Genomic DNA, 22,964 nt, shown 5'->3' with positions numbered 1-22,964 from the left:
AGTCCCCTTTGAACCATGGCAGGTCTGGCCCTGGTCCAGTGGGGTTGAGCCAGAGTCCAGCCTGTGACACCAATTCTTGTGTCACCCCCACCTCTTCCCCTCCCCTGTGGGAGCTGTGAGGATGGCTGTGACAGAGATCAAAATTGGTGGAGAGGTCAGGATGGGCCCCTCTTCCCAAAACCTTCTTGGGCAGGGGAAGACAAGGCTCTGTGATCGCCAAGGATCAGGGATGTTTCCTTCCAAACAGAGCCTTGCTCCTCCCTCCATCCTATGCCACCCCTTGCTCCCCATGGGTTTCCTCTGAGCCCCCCCGGGGATGGAGCTGGCCTGGTCACAAACCCTGTCCCTGCTCCATGAGCTGGTAGGACATGGCACCAGGAGGTGGCCCGAGGCCCATGTCCATGGGTGACACCCAGCTGAGGGTTTGGGAGGCTAACGAATCCACCCCAAAGGCACCCACCCTGGCCAGGCCATGCGTGTGAGTCTGGGGTTGGCTTTGTCATGAGGGGGACATCCAGGAAGGGGCAGGGAGGGCTGGGGGACATCATGCTTTGGAGAAAGTGCTTGTAGATGTCGAGGGGACCCCAGGGTTGGCACCCGGCTCCTCCTGCCAGCGGTTCATGCACCGCCGGCGGGCGTTCATGAAGAAGTTGCTGACGGTGTTGAGCTCCAGGCCCAGCTGCTGGGAGATGGTCATCTGCATCTCCTTGGACGGGCGCTTGTTCTCCTTGAAGATGGCGATCAGGGTGCGGCGCTGCAGGTCCGTGAAGACCAGGCGCTGCTTCTTGGGCTGCAGGCTCCGGTCCTTCTGCTGCTCCTGCTCCTTGCGTTTGCAAGCTGGAGACGTTCAAAAGAGAGAACAGGGCTGTTAATTGGGGCTCCCCACCCTGCCCTGCTTGCAGGCTGCCCAGCTGCCTCCCGAAATCCAGGTCCTGCCCTCCAGGAAACTCACTGGCTGGTATCCCACCACTCCCTCTTCTTCCTCCCTGTGCCTCCTGAGCGCCTGCTGAGAAGGGACAATGGCTTCTTGTGACACCAGCGTGACAAAAGCCTGGGGGAAGCCCAGGAAAAGTCTCAGCATCTCCAGCTGACTCTAGGACTAGAGACTGAGGAAGCCCCTGGACTGCTCTGCTCCCAGAGACTGGCTATTGGGATTCATACCTAAATTTTGGGGGTTATCCATTGGCCTCCCTCAGCACGGTCTCACTTGTCTCCTCATCATGTCTGTGGACCTCTCTGGAGGACTCAGGGAAACAGTCTCAGCTACCACATCCAGCTGCCAGCTCAGAAATGCAGGGAAGAGTCAGGGACAGGGACATTATAGAAAGGTTACTCTGCAGCCTTAATCCCATAGCATCAGCTTGGAAGGACCGATCATGGATCCACCTGCTCTGGGAAGGGATTTTCCTGCCTGAGTCACTGGAGGCTCTAGGAAATTCTGTCTCCCCTGTGTGCCTTTGCTACTGGATCCTCTGGCACATTTGTCAGCACTGAATGAAAAGCCTTCCCTGCAGGTTTGACTTGAGCCAAAGGTCAGCACAGAGGGGCTGTCACGTGGGAAGCCAGGAAAGCCCCCTGACCCCAGCACGCTGCATGAGGGCAGAGGGGGAAGTGAATATAATAAATAAATATATGAATTTTAATTGTGGGGATATCAAGCACACCGTTGGTGGAAGAGATGGGGACCTTTGCCAAGAAAGCTATAAAATGGTGGAGGTGGCTGATCCAGGCCCTGCTCAAAGCAGGGCCAACTCTGAAGCTGTTGAGGTTTGATCTGGGTGCTCAGGGACTCACCCAGACATGGAAATGCAGGAACCTGAGATGCCACGGGCAAGGCAGGGCATGGATCTGACCCTACATGGCTGGGGACAAAGCATTTCCTCCTGGGAAGCTCAGAAAAGAGAGAGCAAACTGTGGGCTAAAGGAAGTTCTGGTCTTGCCTGGGGTAGCAGCAGTTTTCAGCCCTTGGGGTTTCTTGGTTCAAAACTTCTGAAGGATTTTGCAGAGAAGGCACAGGCCCTTGAGACATTTGCTGTCTGGGTGGCAGATTTCAACTTGCTTCTCTCAGGCACTTGCAGGAGCCTCTTTGGCCTGGAGGGATCAAAGCAAGTTCCAAGCTCCAAGCACAGAGCTCAGAGGGGCCAAAGGTTAAGGCCAAAATGCTGCAGGGATAGGGTAGCACAGGACAGGTATTCTCCTTGGGCTAAACCCCTGCCTGCTCTCCAAACACACCTCCACAGCCAAAGGGGAGGCAGTGCATAGCCCAGGAGTGGTAGGAGGGTGTTTGGAGTCATTTCTTCCTCACTGGAAAACAAGCAATCTCCTCCTCCTGTAGCTCCTCAGCTGCCTCCACTACAAGCCCTCGTCACATCACCTCGAGCTGAGAGAGAAGGATGAGATCCACCCCTTCCACCCAGAACTGGGAAATCTAGAGCTCACTGAAGCAGACAATTTATCCAGCAGATTTAGCTCTGTGTCCCAGCTGCTGGGCTCGGTCCTGGCCCTGTCCCCACACGGTGCTGAGAGCCACCAGTTCTGGCTCCACTGGGCAGGGGATGGGAGGCACCAAGCTGGACACAACCAACCATTCTCAGTCCAAATCAGGCACCCCTGGTAAAGCCAGTGGAGACCCTGCCCCTCCCCTTCTCCCCCCCAGGCAGGTTTGGCTGCACACCACCATCCTTAGGGACAAAGGGACACTCTGAGTGATGCCAGGGGACCCTGTCCCAGGAGTACCTTACTCAAACAGCCAGCAGAGAATGTGGAAACCTACCCTATGACCATCAGAGGCTTGCAAAAAGAACAAACAAAAAAAGCCTTTATAGAAATTTTGACTTTTTTCCCCAGACATGAATTTAAAAAAAGACCCCCCACAAAGTCCCACCAAGCAACAAACAGAAAAATTCCCCCAACACTTGTGCCCCTCACCCACCCTCCCCATGCCCTCCCAGCACCCCTGGCATGCTCAGATCCTCCTGTGTCCAAGGTGGGCTCCTCACACTCCATCCACAGGGCTTTTGTCCTGCAGGATGGCTCTTGGAACATCTCCCATGTCCCCACAGGACCTGTGGATGTGATCCAGCTGTCACCCTGGCAATCCAGCCTGTCCTCTTGCTCTCCTGCCTGCTGGCACCCATTCCCACCACAGGGCTGGACATCCAGCCTGAGATTCAGGTTTTCAGCTTTCCAAGCTCCCATTCCTTTTTTAGGAGTGATTATTACAGCCCAGTCTCCCATTAATAACTCCAAGCTCTGAGGCAAACACAAACCATCAGGGCCTTGCTGGTAAAACTGGGCTCCTGCAGCAGAACCAGTGCCATTGTTCAGGCACAGGTGACATCCTGCTCCTCACCCCCGAGCCCCCTGCTAGTTTGGGTTATTTTTGGCCTGCGCTGCCACCGGCGGCCGCATCCCACATTTCCTGTGCTCGTTTGTTTATTTATTAATTTCCCTTTCTGCTGACGCAGCCCAACACCCCTCTCCCCCAGCTCAATCTAATTACAGCTCCGCACAGCAGCGATCGATGGGGACGCTGCTCGGATCTATTTACGGCAGCCATCAACCCCTCAACGGAGGATCTTTTTCCCATTCCCCATCCCCTGGGCGCTGCTTTCCCAGGCAGGCTGGCGGTGGCCGTCCCCATGTCCCCACAGGCAGCCAGGGACAAGGGGCAGCCGGGGGCACGGCTCTGACTCCCACCCACACCAGCCGGGGGTGAGGTATTTTCTTTGTGCTTCAAAATCTCCTTTTCTCCCCAAGTTCTAAGATCCAAACAACACAGCCTTGGTTTAATGTTGTTTCTCCATCAAGTCCCTCTCGGCTCTCTGGGTCCGTGGGGATGGGGACATCTCCACCCCTCCCTCTGCATCGTGTCCCCAAAGGATGGGATTTGTTCCTGGGCTTGTGCTGCTCCTCCCGGGGCACAGAAGACCCGGGCAGCACCAGGACCAACCGTGGGAGAGATGGATTGAGGTCTCCCGTGGCCGGGGGACGCTCCGTTGGCTGATTAGGGGTTGGGCTCACCCACAGTGGGGGTTTTCTCCTCCCTCAAACCTTCCCCAGCTCCTTTCACGCCCTCCAAACCCAAGCGAGGAGCCCAGAGGTGCCAAGGAGGGGACGCCAGGCGCCGTGGGTGACGGCACAGTCCCTGCACACACCAGGCACGCAATCCAAACAATCCCATCCCTAAGGCAGCGCTGACCTGGCTGCAGAAAACACACAAGGAGCAAAGACAAGGAGGAGCCTCGGGCAGGGAAAGCAAGAGGAAAGAGCTCCAAAAGCAGAGGCATCCCACCCTCCTCCCCGGAGGATTCTGCCGAGGGTTTCTGCCTCCCGGGAGCCTCGTGTCACAGGGAGCGCGTTTTCCTTGACTTAACCTTGACAGCTCCGAGCGAAACATCTCCCAAATCACTTCAGAGGGGACATAATAGAGACAATCAAATGGCTGCTGCTCAGGAACTGCGATTATGCCTCGCAGCGTGAACTCCACGAAGCGTTTAACTAATACCTGATGGCTTTGCAGGCTTCCGCAGCCTGCAAGTCCCCGCTTTCTCTATTATACCCGCAAACCTCTGTTTTTCGGCCTCAGCGTGCTCTCCCTCTCCATTCACTTGCAATACAACCTGTAATTTTCTGCCCACTTTGCTTAAGTGCTGGTGATTTGTTGAAATCACAAAAGACAGCCAGGGGCTTTCAGAGCCAGCACGATGGCTGTAAGCAAGGTTGGGGGGGGGAGAAATCTGCACAAACCCCACCAGTTTCTCTCTTTTTCTCCTTGTCAAATCATCTCCCAGGGGTGGAAGGGGACCGAGGAGCATTTATGGGCTCAGAGGGAGATGGAGGAAGGGACGGAGAGGGGGAACCTGGATGTGGTTGGCCAGGTGGGGACAGGTTTCCCTGGTGCAAAGGTGGGATGAGCTGATCCCATTGGTGGGCACTGGGTGGGAAATGGCCCCGAGCAAAGCTGGCTTCTCTCCGTGCCTTCAAGACGGGCCCAGCCCCTGGGCTGCCTCACTTTCCCCCTCTCCTTGAAGGTGCAGAGGGATCTGAAAGGAAGTCGTAGCCAGGTGGGGATCGGTCTTTTCTCCCAAGTAATAAATGACAGAAGGAAATGACCTCAAGTTGCACCAGGGGAGGTTTAGATTGGATATTAGAGAAAATGTCTTCATAGGAAAGGTTGCCCAGCCCTGGCACAGGGTGCCCAGGGAAATGGTGGAATCACCATCTCTGGAAGTGTTCAAAAATGTGTGGATGTGGCACCTGGGGACATGTTTTAGCAGGGAGCATGGGAGTGGTGCTGTGTTGACAGTTGGACTTGATCTAAGAGGTCTTTTCCAGCCTTAACAATTCTGTGGCTCTGTGATCTCACTCCCTTTCCCAGAGAAGGGGTCTGGGTCTTACTGGCTCAGCCCCTACCCTGCTGTTCTAGAAGATTTTGGGAGCTTCAGCTCTGAGCAAACAGGGATGAGCCCAGAGCCACACACAGGGGTCTGAATGAACCTCTGGCATCTGCTCCCCCAGAGCTGGAGCAGAGTCTGGAGCAGAGATCAGGGAACTTTATCTCCAAACCAGAAATCCTTTGGTGCACAGTCACATCCTTTGGCTGGCCAGGTGCTGGGGCAAGTGTGAGAGTTTGGTTTGATTTCTCTTTGCACTGCAGGAAAAGAGGCCAAAGAGATTTATCACTAATAGGGGTCTCCAGCAGAAATTCAGATCTTCTCCAGCTGGAAGAACACAATGCTGACGGGACAGGCAGCAGTATAGAACAAAGGAAAAGTGCTCAAAAAACAAATCTCAGCTTCCTTTTTGCCTTTTCTTTCCCCTCGAAACCCCATTTGGTTCCAAACACAATCAGATGGGTGCAGGGGATGTGGTGTCAACCATGGAATGACCTGAGCAGAGCCTGCCCTGCAGTGCCCATGCCTGGGATCCCCCAGACTTCAGCAGCACATGATTAGAAAAGCACCTTCTGGGCTCCAAAACTTGTGGGGAAGATTTTGGGTGCCGTGGCCCCACAGCATCTGAGCCACTCTGTAGTGAAAACAAAAGCACATCAGTGGCCCATTCAGAGTGTGAGAGATGTGGCCAGGAGCTGTGATGTGCCTGCAGAGCCTCCCAGCCCTGCTGGGTAGGATGAAGAGGGCCGGAGGTGCCACCCCACACGTGTCCCCGTGGCACGTGTCCCCGCCCCGGTGTGGCCAGGCTTCCCCGCCGGTGTCCCTGGCAGCTCGGGAGGACAAGGAGAGCCCCTGGTCATTGGTATGCAGCCAGCGCTGCAGGGGAGCCGCTTCCCCGAGCCCAGCAAATTAAATCTTCCTCTGAACGCTGCAAATGAGGAGATGAGATGAGATGAGAGGAGACAAAGCTCTGCCGCCTGCACTTCCCTTCACTTCACTTCCCAAGCCGAGGTTTCAGTGGCTCATCCCAGGGAGCAGCTCTGACCCAGCTGGATGGGGCCGTGAGGCTCCATCACCCCATACATCTCCCACAGCCCAGGGGCTGCCAGGGGTTGGCATCTGGAGGGAAGGGACTAGAAAAGGAAGCACAAGCCCTCTGTCCTCTGCTCAAGTGATAAGGGGCCTTCCTGAGATGAGGGTCCCATCTCTTCCTGATTTGGGATCATCAGAGCTGCCCCAACATGCAGAAGAGCCTCCAGGACGCCTCATTTCCTCTCCTGCACTTCTCAAGCTTGGCCTGTTCTTCCATGGGTGTCATTTTCAGCTTTCCCAGCACTGAAGCAGACGAGTTAGTCTGGTGGGAGGGAGGCTGAAGGGATACAAAGGAGCTGTGGCTGCTGCAGCTGTGCCTGGCTCCATCCCTCCACATTTGCCCTGGTTTTATTCTTGTCCTTTCCAGGTGAGCTGTTCTGGCCCTGGTAGCAGCCACCAAACCCCTCTCAAGGACACCAAAACAGCTTCTCATGACTTAAAAAGGTGAGTTTGTTGTTAAAAGCGTTTCCTTTCTGCAGAGGTTTAATTTTCCACTTGCTTTTCCAGACACCTTTGTGAAGGCAGACCTGGTGCCCTGCTCTGCTCTCCCCACCACCCAGGGGATCTGGGATCAGCTCTCAGCTCTACTCTCGGTCATTTGTCCTATTTCCTCCCTTTCCAGGCCTTTTTTTGGACCAGGATCAGCTGCTTTTATTGTTCCGGTGGAGACCACGGCCATGGGGAGCTGCTGCCGGGGTCTGGACCAGCTGCAGTTGTGAGGCAGGGCCGGGCAGGAGCCCTGGGAGTGCTCGCGGCTGCTCCGTTCTCCTCACTCCTCTCCCGAGTCAGCACCACTTACCGTGACGAGAGCAAATTGCTGCTAATGAAGTGCCGGAGTCAGGCAGCAGCGGCAGCGCCCGGAGGGATGGCAGCGGGGAGGGGATGAGGTGGGGGTGCGGCTGGAAAACCTCCATCCCCTGAAATAAGTTTTCCTTGGAGTCAGCGGGACTTGCTCATGCTCAGCGTTGATGCAAGAGCCCCAGCTACAGAATCTTGGGGGGAAAGGGGAGTTTGGGGTTTGATTTGTGCCACAACTGCAGAGGGGGCTGCTGTTGGGTCAGACAATAGGAAAGGTTCTTCTCCCCGAGGCTGCTGGGGCACTGCCCAGGCTCCCCAGGGAATGGTCCCAGCCCCAAGGCTGCCAGAGCTGCAGGAGCATTTGGACGACGCTCTCAGGGATGCTCAGGGTGGGATTATTGGGGTCTGTGCAGGGCCAGGGGCTGGACTGATGGTCCTTGAGGGTCCCTTCCAGCTCAGGATATTCCAGGATTCTCCATTCTGTGAGAATGAGGTAATGCTGGACAAGGAGCCTGTGATGGGAATCCGGGCTGGCATCCCTGTGACACTCATGGCTGATGTTCCTGTGCATTCCACTCTGTCCTTGCTCTTTCATACAGGAGAGCAGCAGCAAGGATCTCCCTTTGGCACTGGGGATTCCCACCAGCCTGTTCCTGCCTCCAGCTGCTCCTGCCTGCAACTCTGAGCAAGGACAATGGGCAAGTTCAGTGTCCATGACGCGTCTTTCATCAGTGTGTTGGCCCTGAGTTGGTCTCAGCAGAGATGGTGTCCAGAGAGGGCCCAGAGCCATCATCAGCCACAGAACATGTGCTGGAGAAAGGGAAAAAGCAGTAGAGGGGAAGAAACCCAAGAGTTTCCTGCATTTCCTGATTAAATCTGGTCCCAGGTGCATTTATTGGGTGTGAGATGGGGAGGTCCTGTGGGGCTTGGCTGAGTCAGTTCTCAATGGGCTGCTGGATTTCTTCCTCTGTGGTGCAGGGAAAATCAGGACAGTCCATGATCCTCAGGGTTTGTGTCTCCAGGACCCTCTGAAGGTGGGCAGGATGATCTGGACAGGAACATTGGCTGCTCCGTGTTATCCCTGAGCTCCAGCAGCACATGGCAGGAAGGAGATCCAGGCTGGAGCCCTTCCAAGGTGTGAGGCCCCACTCACTCCAAGAGCCCCTGGGCTCTCCAGGCAGTTCACAGCCCTCTGTCAGCCCATGTCACAGCCCAGCTCCAATGTGACCCCAAATGCCAGGTAGTCTCACCCAGCACAGAGTCAGTACGAGTGGCACGAGCCCAGCCCAGCAAGGTCTGGGTAGTCCCAGCCATGAGCACAGACTGGGAGATGAACTCATGGAGATCAGCCCTGGGGAGAAGGACTTGGGGGTGTTGGTGGGTGAGAGGCTCAGCCTGCCCCAGCCATGGGCACTGACCCCAGAAACCCCCCTGTGCTGGGCTGAGCCCCCAGCGTGGGCAGCAGGGGAGGGGGGGATTCTGCCCCTCTGCCCCACTCAGGTGAGACCCCACCTGCAGAGCTGCCCCAGCCCTGGGGAACAACATCAGGAGGACGTGGAGCTGCTGGAGCCAGTCCAGAGGAGGCCACAGAGCTGCTCCAGGGGCTGCAGCCCCTCTGCTCTGGGGACAGGCTGGGGGAGCTGGGGGTGCTCACCTGGAGAAGAGAAGGCTCCAGGGAGAGCTCAGAGCCCCTTGCAGGGCCTAAAGGGGCTCCAGGAGAGCTAGAGAGGGACTTGGGACAAGGGATGGAGGGACAGGACACAGGGAATGGCTTCCCAGTGCCAGAGCGCAGGGCTGGATGGGATATTGGGAATGAATTGTTGGCTGTGAGGGTGGGGAGGCCCTGGCACAGGGTGCCCAGAGCAGCTATGGCTGCTCCTGGATCCCTGAAAATGTTCAAGGCCAGGCTGGAGGGGGCTTGGAGCACTCGGGGACAGTGGAAGGTGTCCCTGCCCATGGCAGGGGATGGCACTGGATGGGCTTTAACGTCCATTCCAACCCAAGCTGCTCTGGAATTCTGTGACAGCGACAGGGACAAAACCCCACTCTGCTGCTCGACATGGCCCTCAGGTTGTTTCCCTCACCCCTCTGGCCCAGGGTGACCCGGGCCCGTCCCTGGCTGAGGGTGAGGAGGGGTCCCAGCCCGGCCCCCCCCCGCCATTCCGGAGCGCTGGTCCCGCCCGCTTTCCCCGTAGTCGGGAATGGTTTGTTCCGCCCCGCCCCCCCGGCTCCTTTGGGCCGTCCCCGCCGCGCTGGCGCCCCCCTGCGGACGGCCGGGCGCGCTCCCCCCCGGGGCGGACGCAGTGGTACAACCCGGTACCCCCCGCTGCACGATGGACCCGCCCTGTCCCCCCCTCTCACTCCGCGCCATGGGCCGGTCGGGCCCCTCCGCGCACACCATGGAGCGGTGCACCCGCGTCCCGGGAGGGGGGTGGGGGACGGAATGGGCAGCCTCGGGAGCCGCGGAAACGGCACTACCCTGTCCGGGTGCGGGGCAGGGAAGCTCCGTGTCCCCCATCGCTGCCCATCATTGCCCCATCACTGCCCCATCGCTGCCCCACCACTGCCCATCGCTGTCCCATCACTGTCCCATCATTGCCCCATCGCCGCCCCATCACTGCTTCATCATGGCCCATCGCTTCCCCCCCCCCCGCCCCGTCACTGTCCCATCATTGCCCCATCACTGTCCCATGATTGCGCCATCACTGCCCCATCACTGCCCATCGCCACCCCACCACTGCCCCATCACTGCCCCATCACTGCCCCACCACTGCCCATTGCCACCCCATCACTGCCCCATCACTGCCCCACCACTGCCCATTGCCACCCCATCACTGCCCCATCACTGCCCCACCACTGTCCCATCACTGCCCCACCACTGCCCATTGCCACCCCATTCCTGCCCCATCAGTGCGCCATCCCTGCTCCATCGCTGCCCATCACTGCCCCACCATTGCCCCATCGCTGCCCCACTATTGCTCCACACATACGGGGCAGGGGGCAGGGAAACCACCCAGCCGCACAGCCACCCCCCCGGCCTCACAGGCCCCCCCCTGCCCCCCAGGTGTCCCCGGCCATCCTCCCACTTGCGTGGGGCCGCCATGGCATGGCCAGCACTAAGCCAGTGACTCTTAATACACCGGCCCGGCGTTATTAGTTCAGCTCCCAAGGCATTTCCCGCAGTAATTGCACTGATCTGGCAGGGATTATGCGCTGCCACTGTAACGATGGATGATGTTTTAATTTGAGCTGGGCATCTCCGGGGAGGGCAGGGCAGGACCGAGACCCCCTGAGTGCTGGGGTGGACGCTGAGCCCTTTCAAAGTGCCAGTGTGGGGTGAAGGGGCTGCTCAGGGGTGTTTTAGTGTGAGGGGCAGCCGGAACCTGGACCCCGGTGGTCCATCAAGCGATGCCCTGGCTGGGAGCTGAGCCAGCTCTACAACAGGGTCCCAGCGCTGAGACAACAGTGATCCCGGCTGGATGGGGTACAGCTTCCCCTGAAGCTGGGGAGGGTTCTTCCCAACTCCCAGATCGCTGCTGGGGGAGGTGAATTATCACTGTCCCTGCCCACCGGCTGCTGCTCCCGGCCCCATCCTGCTGGGAGGGAAACCCACGGGAAAAGGGCTCCTGCCTCCTCCCCTCCAAAGACAGCAGAGAAACTCCCTCCTCAACGTTACCTTTAAAAATGACCCCCACCCCGCGCTGTTCCTTCTGGTAAAGCAGCAATTAATCACGGCAAGGATGGGATAGATTTGTAATCAGCTCCCCCCTCCCACCGCCCCCATTTCGCAGCCCTGGGTGTTTTTCTTGCCCCCCCTCCCCCCCCCCCGCTCTCCCCCGCCCCATTCCGTGTGGGGATGGGGCCAGCGCAGCCCATTGATCCTACCCGGTCGATTTTATTGAAACTCCCACGAGTGGCTTTAACTGCGTGTTGGATATTGCTGGCACATCACTTTGATGGCGACGTGACCGGCGGGAGCTCGCGGGCAGGTTTGCGGGGAGGGCTGCGGGAAGGAGGGATTCATCCTGGAGGGGCTGCCCCATCCCCTGCCCCTATTCCGTGTTCCTATTCCCTGTCCCTATTCCCTGCCCCATCCCCTGCCCCTATTCCCTGCCCCTATTCCCTGTCCCTATTCCCTGCCCCATCCCCTGCCCCATCCCCTGCCCCATTCCCTGTCCCTATTCCCTGCCCCATCCCCTGTCCCTATTCCCTGCCCCATCCCCTGCCCCATCCCCTGCCCCATTCCCTGTCCCTATTCCCTGCCCCATTCCCTGTCCCTATTCCCTGTCCCTATTCCATGTTCCTATTCCCTGTCCCTATCCCCTGCACCATCCCCTGCCCCATTCCCTGTCCCTATTCCCTGCCCCATCCCCTGCCCCTATTCCATGTTCCTATTCCCTGTCCCTATCCCCTGCACCATCCCCTGCCCCATTCCCTGTCCCCATTCCCTGCCCCATTCCCCGGGCGGGTACTGCCCGTCCCCAGGGCTTCCCCCCGAAGGTGGGACTGTGGAATGTGACAGCACAACTCGGGGAAGGGGCTTGGGAGTGGTTACAGGAAATGGTTTCTCTTGGAAGGTGTCTGGGAAAAGGGTTGCGGGGGGGGGGGGGGGGGGGGGGAATGGGTTGAGAAGGAAAGGAGAGAGTGAAGGGAGGGAAACGGGAAAAAAAAGCAGAGAGAAATGAGTCAAGGGGAAAGGGAACAAAGCGAAGGAAGAGAAAGAAAATGAAGAAGAGGAAAAAGAGAAGGAGAAGCAGAAGAAAAAGGGAAAAGGGAATGAAAAATAAATAAGAAAGAAAAAGGTAAAAGAAAAGGAGAAGTATAAGGAAAAGAAAAAGAGAAAGAGAGAAAGGGGAAGGAAAAGGGGAAAGAAAAAGGAAAAATAAAAAGGGCAACAAATGAGAAAAGGAAAGAAAGAGGGAGAAAAAGAAAAGGTAAAGAAATAAGAAAAAAAAAAGAGAAAAGAAAACAAGGAGGAGGAAGAGCAAAGGGAGGAGAGGAGGGAGCGAAGGGACCCGCCGGGTGTCACAGCTCTGTCCCAGCCCAGTGCCCAGCAGCCCCTTTGTTTCTCACCTTCCGTCCCCCTTTCCATCCCTGCCTCTTTTCTCCCTTTCTTGCACTACAGGAGACGCTCCCGGCGGGCTCTGCCGGGTGACAGTGACACTGCCAGGGGCTGTCCCCTCCCACCAGCGGCACCCGGGGGTACCCGGGCTGGGCTGCGGCACCGGGCCCCGGGAGCACCGGAATGAATCCCTCATCAAGGGGGAGCACAAACCCTCCACAAACGTCCTGAAAAAGTGCTGGAGTACGAGACTGAGGGGGGGCAGCTGAGCCCCCCAATGCCCTAAATGTCCCGCCAGGGTCCCTTTTCCCAAGGATGAAGAACCTGGCTCATCCCCAGGTACCCACAGTGGGGCGACCACCTCGGCACGGTGACAAAAAAACAGAAAAAATAAATAATCTGGGTTTTTCTTGGAGGCATTGAAGGCAGAGGCATCAACAATTTGGGTTGGGAAAGGCTGTTATGGTTTTGGGGAGATGCTTTCAAAAATTTTTCAGGAAAAGCGAGCCTGTTTGGAATTATCTTTCCTCGAATAAATGTCCCGATTTTCATGAATTATTTTTCAATTTATGTTTTCTGGCTGCCCGTGTGTGTGGGCAAGTGAGTGAGTGGCTTTGGGCTGTCCAGCAGGACTCCAGTAGAGGAGCTCCCCTGGAGATACCGGGGAAGGGATTCACTGCCTTCCACCTGAGAAACGGCACCAAAATCCCGCAGTTTTGCCCCAAAAAAAGAGGATTAACCTCAGGCATTGATCCAGGCATCCATTTCCAGAGGCCTTGGAATGACTCTGAAGCCTGGCAGGGCAGTGTCACCGCCCCACCCTCCCCCTGCGAGTTGGGGGGCGGATGGGGAAGGGACCCCCCCTCCCCCCCATTCTGGGGAGGCTCTGGAAGCACAAACCCCCTGGGAATCGAGCATCACATTCCAGCCACACTGCGCCAGGTGCTGCTCCATCCACAGAGGAAAATGCAGCAGAGATCCATCCCCCACCCCGGGCTGGAATTCATCCGGGGGGTGCCAAGTCAGGCCAAACAAGGGACCTTTGGAAAATGGGGAAAAATACGGAGTAGGGCCAGATCTGTGGAGAAATTTCCGGGCTCACTGCGTTCCCCGGCCCCGTGCCGGGGTCTGCGCTGCTCCGCAGTGGGAGCAGCTCCCCCGGAGCCGCTGAGATCTCTGTCAGCCCCTGATGCTATCGCCCGTCAGCAGCTCCCGGTGCATTTGCAATTTTATCCCTAATGGAGAGACTTCGCTCATTACCTGCTCCTTATCGGCCGGGAGGAGCGTGACTCGCACAAAGGGACCTCATCTCCCGCCCGAAAGGCTCCGTGGCACCGCGGGGTTCCTCGGGTTTAATAGCCCGGCGCTGGCAGAGCTCTGCCCCACGCTGCCGCAGCCCCCTCATGCCCACCGCTGCCCTGGGAAACTGAGGCCCGAGGGGCTGTGGATGCTCAGCCTCTCAATCCACGGCCACCTCACGGCTCCTGTCGCTTTCCCGTGGTGGCACTTGGCGTGGGGAGGCTTTGGGACATTTCCCAGGGGTCAAAGTCAACCTTGTCATGGCCCTCGGCTCCTCCAGACTGTGCCCTGCCCGTGCTGGGCATCGCTCTGGGGACTCCTTGGGGACACCATCACCTTTGAAGATCCCTGCGGCCCGAGGTGTTCTCCCTGCTGTTGGTCCATTTGGGGGGTTCACAGGGTCCCTGGCAGCCAAACCTGACACTTTGGGTTCCCAGCGCTGCCCTCAGAGCTCAGTGCCACACATCAAGCCCCCCTGGCACACCCGACCCTGCCGGCCCAAATATTTAAGGCTCCCTGGATTCATTCCTACAACAGGAGAGCTCTGTTCCCCTCCAGCCTGCATGGGAGACCAGCAGCTCCTCTTGCTGCCTCATCCTGCCCAGCAGAGCAGGCTTGGTACCCCTGGCCATGGCAGCAGCAGCAGAAAAAGCTGCAATTTGCTCTTCCTTTTTTTTTTTTTTTTTTTTTTTTTTTTTTTTTTTATCCAGTTGTTGGGATTTTCCTCCCTACTCTGCAAGCAAGGAGTATACAGCCAGTGCCAGCTTTCCTGCAGCAGCTCCTGCTTCATATGGAGATTTTCCATCTCCTTCTCCCAGGCTGGGCAGAGCTGAGCCACCCTCAGTCGGTGACGAGGTTTCCCAAATCCCAAAGTGAATCCGAGCAATAGAAGGAATATCAGCAACCTGCAGCCCTGCCCATCTCAGCCCAGCATCCCACCCATGTGGGCAAGGCATCGACTTCCCCACCTGTGAAACGTCTTGAACCCAACTTCTCCAGACATAAAACACCTTGAACCCCCTGGAAGGGATTTAAATCAATTCTGAACCTCCTCTCCTTGCACTGCAGTGCTTAGAGCATTGATGCAAATCCCTAATGGAATATATATATATATGTATGTATGTATGTATGTATGTATGTATGTATGTATGTATAAAAATTTGCTAAGTTATTAGGGTCATTCTTGAAATCTTACCCATGTCCATATAAACATCTCTCAATTTTAGTATTGGGTCTTTATTTTTTAAATACCCTGATCCCTCCTTCCAGCACCAGAGAGCCCACACTGCCTTTTGGCTTCACTATTTTTTTACCAGCACCAAATGTTTTAAAAATCCATTTCTCCTGTCCAAGCCCGAGTTGGTTTTACATCTTGCTGGATACAGAGATCTCCTTGTATCATTCGAGGTATTAACGACATTTTTGAATTTCCATTAAATCAGCAAATTTTGCCGCTCAGTGGCCTCAGTCCTGCTCGGAGCCAGGATTAAACACATTCGGCTGCCAAAAGCTGCTGCCCGCCAGCGCATTCCTGCATCGCTCCCACCCGGCATCGCTTCTGCATGAGGATGGATGGGCTAGAGGGGAAAGTTTTGAATACCAACTTCCCATTTGGGCCTGTTTTCAAACCAGAGGCTGGCCCCAATCTCTCTGCACCGCCTTTGGTGCTGTGCAGGAGTAGGGCCATGGCCAGGTGCACATCCCGAGTGGATCAGACCATAGCCCAGGTTGATGGGACACATCCTGGGTTAATGGGACTCATCCTGGGCTCCTTAAACCTTGGCTTCATGCTAAATTTCAGGAATTTGGACATCTCAGCTCAAATGCAAAAAAGAAGCTGGGCCAGAGCCACTCACTGAACGTGGATATGGGGTGAGGGCAGACCAAAGCTGCCCAATGCCTCCATTCCTACTCAGGGTGCCAGCCTCCCTCTACCTGAACCTTTCCAAAAACCTCAGGGGACCTCAGGAGACTCTTCCTCTCCAGCCAGTGAGGTGTTGGGGCTGGGAGGTGACTGCTCTGGTTCTATCTGAGCCAGGGAGGCAGCAATTCCTGCCGGGAACACGACCTGTCCTAAGGCAGCAGCGTCCCAGATTGCACCCCAAGGCCTGGAGCAGTTGGATTTCCACACTCCCCCCGAGCTGCCAAGCCTCAGCTCTTTCAAACCAGGCTCTGATGGAGTTTATTTAATTTTAAATCCTGTTTTTGTGCTCGTGTTTCGAGTCAGTCATCGCCACCCGCTCCAAGCCCGCAATGGCTTCACACCAGGAGCTCCCTGTGCCAGGAGGTTTGTGCAGAGACTTTTGTTTCCTGTACACCCAGGGGATGCCCAGGGCAAGGTAGGACATTCCTAAGGCAGGAAAACAGGAGCCTGGGCCGTGCCTCTGGTCTTTACCTGCTTCCACCATCCCTCTGCTTCCTCTGCTTTTTCGGCACCAAGGAAGAGGAGCAGAAAACGCAGCAATGGGAGCACAGAGCTTCCTCCTCATCTCTGAAGTGGCGCACAGCTACCCCCACAGAGCTACAGGCTCCCCGGGCCTGCAGCTGCCTCTGAGCAGAATGAGAAAATATTGGATTTGTTTTGTGAAGGGGAAAAAAAATTAAATAAATAAATAAATAAAAATCCAATATTCTGTCTGCGATCCCAGACCTGTGCCTGGTTATGGCAGGAAAATGCTGTAAATCTCCCCTTTCCCCACCAGCTGGGAGAGAAAAACCCATTTTCTTTTAATATTCTTATTTTTCTCCTGGTCTAAGCCCCATCATTTTGCAGTCAGCTCTGCAATCTCTTTGTTGACCAGGGCTTAAACCTGCTCTCCCGGCTCCCCCGACCCCGGGAAGTCGCCTCGCACACCCTTCCCAGCAGCTCCCAGGCAGCGGCAATGAGATTTTAATAGATGTATTTTCAAATTAGTTCTGGGCCTTTCAAGACTTATCAGTTAAATGAGGTTTTTCAAATTGATTCAAAGGTCACTCCGAGAGTTTTCTCTTCTCTGTTATCTCTCCCTTATGGTTTCAGTGGCGATTGACAGGACAAGGAAAAAAATTATCGCCCCCGTGTTGTACACCCAGAAAAAGATAAACCCAACAAAACCCACCCAAAATGAAAACCCGAAATAAGAGGGGGCAACACGAAAAGCCCTAGATGTGGCCCCCGGGGCTGGGGCGATGTGCAGAGCCCGTGGGGGACTTGGGGGAGCAGCCTTTGGGGGAACAGAACCCCAGGGACGCGGGTGGGTGGCAGCCCGCACCCCGCGGACAGGGGAGCTCGTTTCCTGCGGGGTGCGGGGAAGGAACCCCATTTAATGTTTAACCCGCGGGAGGTTTATTGGCCCCTTCTGACGCGCAGATTAGGAGCAAACAGAAAAACAGCCGCGGGCGGAGCGGGGCGGCCCCGGCGCGCTGATAAGGCTGAGCGCGGTGCGGGGCGCGGTGGGGGCGCGGGGCGCGGAGGGCGCGGGGTTCGGGCCGTGGGAGCCACCACGAGCTGCGGGACACGGCGCAGGGAAAGGAGCGGGGACGGGCGAGCGGCTCCGCACCGGCCGAGAAAGTCGTCTTTAATTCACGGAATCCCAGAACGGGTTGGATCGGAAGGGACCTTAAAGCTCATCTCGTTCGAAATCTAATAACGAGCTTAAAAAAAAAAAAAAAAAAAAAAAAAAGGTAGCAAAATAAACTTGTAATTTAAGGGAAAAATTAAGATATTCAAGTATTAAAAAAAAAGAATACAGCCCAAACCAAAACAATAAAACCCCATACTTTTGGGGGGTTGTTTTTTTGTTTTTTTTTCCCCAGCTGGGACAAAGCTTTGCCTCCTTTCCCGAATCTTTCCCCGAGTCCCCGCGTGGGCCGCTCTCCCGGGCCGGGAGGAGCCGCTGGGAGCCCGGACTCCCAAACTCTCGTTTTCGCCCATTTTACGGCTACAAAACCCATTCGCTCCTGGTCCTCCGCAGCTCCCCGCGGCTGCGGCGCCTCTTTCCCGTCGCCCGCGGCCACGCGCGGATGGAAAGCAGCGAACCCGCGTTCCGCCTTTCCGCGGTTTTTCCGCCGCTCTCCCGGGCCGGGCCGGGATCGCCCGGTGCCCGCCGGCCGGACGAGCCGTCCTTGGGCCAAAGTCGTTTGAAAGAGGCTGAAATTAAAACAAAACTCGTGAAAAAAAAATATTAAATATATATATGTATTTTGCGAGGTTTTATTCAGCGCCATCTTGTCCCTTTTTCTATCACGTCTGTTGTATTAATTCGCGGTATTAATTAGTGACATTAATTATTGGTGTTGTCAAAGCTCTCGGGCATTTGCCTCGGCCCAGCCCCGCGGTCGTGCTCGCAGTTTCAGGGTGGTTTTGGATTTTGGGGTTTGTGTTGAATAACGACGCTTCGTGCTGCGGTGGAGACACGTTCAGGAAGGGATTCGTAGGAAGAGAGAAAGAATTTAAAAAGAAAGGAAAAGAAAGGAAAACAAAGGAAGAGAAAGAGAGAATGAGAGTGGAAGCGAGAAAAAGAAAGAAAAAGAAAAAGAAAAAGAAAAAGAAAGAGAGAAAGAGAGAAAGAGAAGAAAGAAAGAAAGAAAGAAAGAAAGAAAGAAAGAAAGAAAGAAAGAAAGAAAGAAAGAGAAAGAAAGAAAGAAAGAAAGAAAGAAAGAAAGAAAGAAAGAAAGAAAGAAAGAAAGAAAGAAAGAAAGAAAGATAAAACGAACAAAGGCAAGTTAAAACAAAAAATTAAAATGGAGAACGAAAAAACGGGGGTAGGGGATGAGGGGTGGAAGTGCTAATGGAAAAATAAAACGAAAGGTTGGAGAGGGAGAAGGAGAAGCCGATATCCAACAGGAGGAAGTGCCCGGCTCCGAGGGCTGCCCAGGCCCCCGGCCCCTCGGGGCAGCCGCACCCCACCCGCGGGGCTCAATTCCCCCCGCAGCCGGGGAAACCACGGGAGGAGGGAACCCCGAGCGCCCCTTCGAGTTCGGGATGAAGGAGGACGGCGAGCGGGGAGTGCTTCGCGAAAGGGACACGACGGTGTTGTCACCCTCCCGAGAAATAATCACGAGCGAATTTCCCGGTGCTGAGTGCCCGAATAAATCCCTGCCGGGGATGGAGGCGGTTCCCGGGGCGGCGGCGCTGGGATGGGAGCGCACCCACTGCCCCGCCAGGGACACGCAGGGTGGGCAGGCACCCACCGCCCTCCGCGGACACGCGGGGATGGGAGCGCAGGAACGCGCCCACCTCCCGCATCATCCCCCGCGGAGAAGCCGATGCCTTTTCCGCCTCCAGGCCACCAGGCTCAGGGGTTTAGCGGGTGGGGGTCAGACCCGCGCAGGGGACCCCCAAAAATCACCGTGGGAGCTCTCTGTCACCCAGGGGCCCTCGCAGGCCTCGCGGGGCTGTGACGAAGTTTGTGGAGATGAATCTGGAGCGGGCCCGGGGGTCTGCGGCCGCCACTTGGGGCCCGAGGGGATGGGCTGGGCACCGCCAGCTGCTGCCCAGATGTTTCTCCGTGGGACCCCTCCTCTTTTCGGAGCCCCTCGGGGCGAGCGGGGCCGGAGGGAGCCCGGGGCGGCCGGAGCCGCAGCCCCCTCATCTCCCAGCTGAATAATTAATGGTTCATCTGCGGAGGGGGCGGCGGGACGGGAGGAACTGGGGTGGAAAGAGGAGAAAAAGCGGCGGGTGCCATTTCTAGGGGCCCGGCGTGGTCATCGATCCGCGACTCACTGACTCGGACTAATCCATCAGATGGACTCCTGCGGCCGGGCGGCCCCGGACCGGGACCAGGACCAGGACTAGGATCAAAAATAGGAACAAAAATAAAAGAATGGGAATAAGAATAGGACGGGGACCGGAACCAGGACCAAGACCAGGAACAGGACCAGAAACAGGAATAGGAATATAACCAGGAGCAGAAAGAGGAATAGAACCAGAAAGAGAAATAGGAATAGAACCAGGAGAGAAGCAGGAATAGGATCAGAACCCGTACCAGTCCTTGCCCCGGCAGTGCCACACTTTTGTTTTGTTTTGTTTTTCCTTTTACCGGGAAGAAAAAATTCCGCTCGCTGCCCAGGTCCCTTCCCCGCTTGCCGGGGGGTGAAGGCTGCAATCCCCCGGACCCCTCCAGGCCCCCAGCCCGGGGCAGCCGGTGAGAACGAGCGGACTCACCCCGAGGCCTCGAGCTCGGGATTCACGGCATCGATCGGGGGCTCGGGCCCGGCCCCCCCCGGCACGATCCTTCCCCCGGGTGCCGCTGCCCGAGGCCGGGCCGGGGCCGAGCCCGAGGGGCTGGGGCGGACCCCGGGGCCGGGCCCGGGAGGACGAGAGGGCGGCAGGAGCAAAACGAAAGCGGGACCCAGCGGGGCTCAGGGCCGGAACAAAGCGGCAGGACCGGGGGGGCAGCTCGGCCGAGCCCCTCCGGGAGCCCCGTGGGGCGGCCCGGGCCCGCCTGGGGAGAGAGGCGCTACACGGGCGGATCCGCGGCGGGACCTCGCGCCGGTGGCTGCTGGGGTTTTTCCTCTTTTCCCAGACAGCAAATGAACAAACCCCGTTCCCCGGAAATCTGGGGGGTTAATTCCTGTAAATAATGGGGACATGGCGGCCTTGGCGCCGGGTGAAACGGCGCCGGCGAAGAAAAATCATTTTGGGGAGAATAAAGCTCCCACGGCGGCGCGAGGAGCAAAGAGGTGACAGCAGGGACAGGGACCCCCCGAGCCGGCTCGGGAACAGGGAGCCCTGACCCGGGCCGGGGACAAGGACCTCTCGAGGCGGGCCGAGAAGAGCGTTCCCTCTGAGCTTCCCCCAGCTGCGGCCACCTTTTTATCATCGCCATCACGGTTATTTTTAATTATTATTACTATTATTATTTTTGAATTATTCATTATTATTTCCAATTCTGGCGAGGCAGAAGCCCAAGCCCGCTGCTCAATTAGCCCCAACAACGGGGGCATTAAACGGCCGATCGCGGCAGTGTTTAAATCTTTATTTACCAGAACCTTGTAAAGCCAGGAACAATTTGCATTCTATTAACTGCTTTTCAATAGGGCATCGACTGGAACTAAAAGATGCCACTACCCTGCCCTAATTAAAGAGCAACTGAATTACACTAAATACATATGAACGCGGCTCTTCCCCATAAATAACGGCGGGTCCTCGTCGCCGGCTTTGCCCGTCCCCACGGGGAGCTCGGATTTCTTAAAAAATAAATTAAAAATCACTAAGGTGTGTTTTGTCCGCCACGGCTCGGCCTCGCGGAGCCAAGAGCTCCGGCCGTTTCCGGGGGGAGCGGCTCCGTGCCGGGGCTGGCGGGGAGCACCGGGCACGGCCCCGCTCGCCGCTGTCCCCTCTGTCCCCTCTGTCCCCCCTGTCCCACCCTCCGGCCCTTTCCCCGCGACCCCCGCCCGCCCTCGGCACAGACACCCCGCGTTCCTCCAGCAAAGCCTCGGCCCTGGGCCGGCCCGGGACCGCGGGAAGGGCGCTGCGGGACCTCAGGCCAGCGGGAACCGGAGACACGGGGAGGGCGAGGGCAGCCCGGAGGGAGCGGAGCGAGGCCCCGGCGGGTGGCCCGGACATTGCCCCGAGCGCGGCCCCGGTGCCGAGAGGCGGCGGCCGAACCCACCGCGGAGGAGTTGCAGGGTATTACCGGTGCCACGGGGCCGGTTCGGCAGCACCGAGAGGGAAATCCCCGAGGCGGGCGGACGGGCGGCGGCCAGCGGGCACCTCTCGGCTCTCTCCGCCCGCCACCCCGCATCTCTCGCGGGCAGCGGCAGGCCCGGGAGGCGGGGGGTCGCCTTAGGTATAACTCACCTTAAATATAAATCCCTTCCCTTTGGTCTCGAGGTTACAAACCGGGTCGGTAACGCCGCCCGAGCCCGGCCCCAGTTGGCGATGGCAACCCCGGAAGCCCCAAAGGTTCCCACGCGTGTTGGCAGCAGCCCCTGAGCCACCCGAGCCGAGCCGTGCCGTGTCCTACCTGCCAGTCTGAGCGCCGACATCCTCTGAAATTCCGGCTCCTGCAACCATTTCCACATCCTGCGGAAAGTCTCCCGGCCGGACTTGAGCTTACTCCAGGGCTTGGGGTTCCGCAGCAGGTCCGAGAGGGTCCCCTGGGAGCGGCACAAGATCCTCTGCGCGAAGATGGCCTGCGGGATGCTGTACCGCTTCAGCTCGGCCGTGATCCGCTGAGCCACCTCCTTGGTGTTGATCTCCTCCACCTGCCCGGAGCCGCCGGGCTGGGAGCCGGGGCCGGGCGCCGGGCGCTCCCGCTCGCCCAGCAGCGAGGCCCCGGGCTGGCCGTGCGGGTGGCCGTGCGGGTGCATCCCGTTGAGCGGCGGCATCATGGCCGAGCTGGGCGCCGCCAGCCCCCGCGCCAGGTGCTCCTCGCCCCGGGACAGCATCGCGGCGTGCGAGTCGAAGCCGTTGGGCGAGAGCATCTTCTCGTTGGGCAAGTGGCCGGCGGGGCCGTAGGGGGCCAGCGGCTGCTGGGCGTTGTGGAGGCTGCCCAGCCCGTTGGGCAGCGGCGATAGGGGCTGCCCCATGGCCGGCATGTCCTTGGGGTAGTGGCTGTAGAGGTTGCCCATGGAGGCCAAGCTCCGCTCGTCGCGCATGAGGGTGAAGCTGCCGCTGACGTTGCCGGCCAGGCGCTGGTGCGGGTGGTGGTGGTGGTGGTGGTGGTGCGGGTGGTGGAACTTCTCCGAGACGGTGGAGATGGGCGGCAGGTGCTGCAGGGGAGTCAGCGTGGTGTAGGTGCTGCTCAGGCTCATGCCGGAGGGCGACTCGCAGGACATGCTCATGGCGGGGTGCAGCGGGGCTCCCAGGCTGTGCTCGCCGCGGTAGTCGCCCCCCTCCAGGATGGAGGCCATGCCCGAGACCATGGCGGGCCGGCCGTGCGGCACCAGGTTGCGGTGCGAGCTCTGCCGCCCGTGCGCGGGGCTCAGCAGCTCGGCGGGCTGCGAGTGCGGGACGCCGTGCAGGCTGCCCAGGTTCTCCATCGCCAGCTCCATGGTGGCCGCCGGGCTCTGCCGCTGCCTCGCCCGCTCGCTCGCTGCCTTCCTCCCCCACCCCCCCGCCGCCGCCGCCGCCGCCGCCTCCTCCTCCTCCTCCACCGTCGCCCCCCCTCCCCGCGCCGGCTGCCCGGATTAATTCAGACTCCGCGCCCGGGGATCGATGTCCGCGCCCCGCGGTCAGGCCGGCATGATGCGCCCGCCGCCCGCCCTGCTCGGCGCGGGGCTGGGGGCGCGGGGCTGGCGCGGGGCTGTGCGCGGGGCGCGGGGCTCGGTGCGGGGCGGCTGCGGAGCCTCGGCCGCCGGCTCCCGGCTCCCGGCAGCCTCGCTCTGGCCCG

The 22,964-nt window shown here is 58.2% G+C and overlaps 1 protein-coding gene across 1 annotated transcript; it reads right to left on the bottom strand.

Annotated features, from left to right (window-relative positions):
* Positions 1-544: 544 nt before the first annotated feature.
* ONECUT3 (one cut homeobox 3) lies at positions 545-22,626 on the bottom strand (the record flags this gene model as incomplete). The annotated part of the gene is made up of 2 exons (XM_083879909.1): positions 545-837; positions 21,597-22,626. 2 exons carry the CDS (start codon positions 22,624-22,626, stop codon positions 545-547), a joined length of 1,323 nt encoding a protein of 440 aa, XP_083736035.1.
* Between the last annotated feature and the right edge of the window lie 338 nt (positions 22,627-22,964).

Source organism: Zosterops lateralis (genome assembly GCF_965231275.1).
Source record: "Zosterops lateralis genome assembly, chromosome: 29".
Taxonomy (NCBI): domain Eukaryota; kingdom Metazoa; phylum Chordata; class Aves; order Passeriformes; family Zosteropidae; genus Zosterops; species Zosterops lateralis.
Note: the sequence above shows the minus strand (reverse complement) of the source record. Positions and strands in the feature narration are given on the sequence as shown.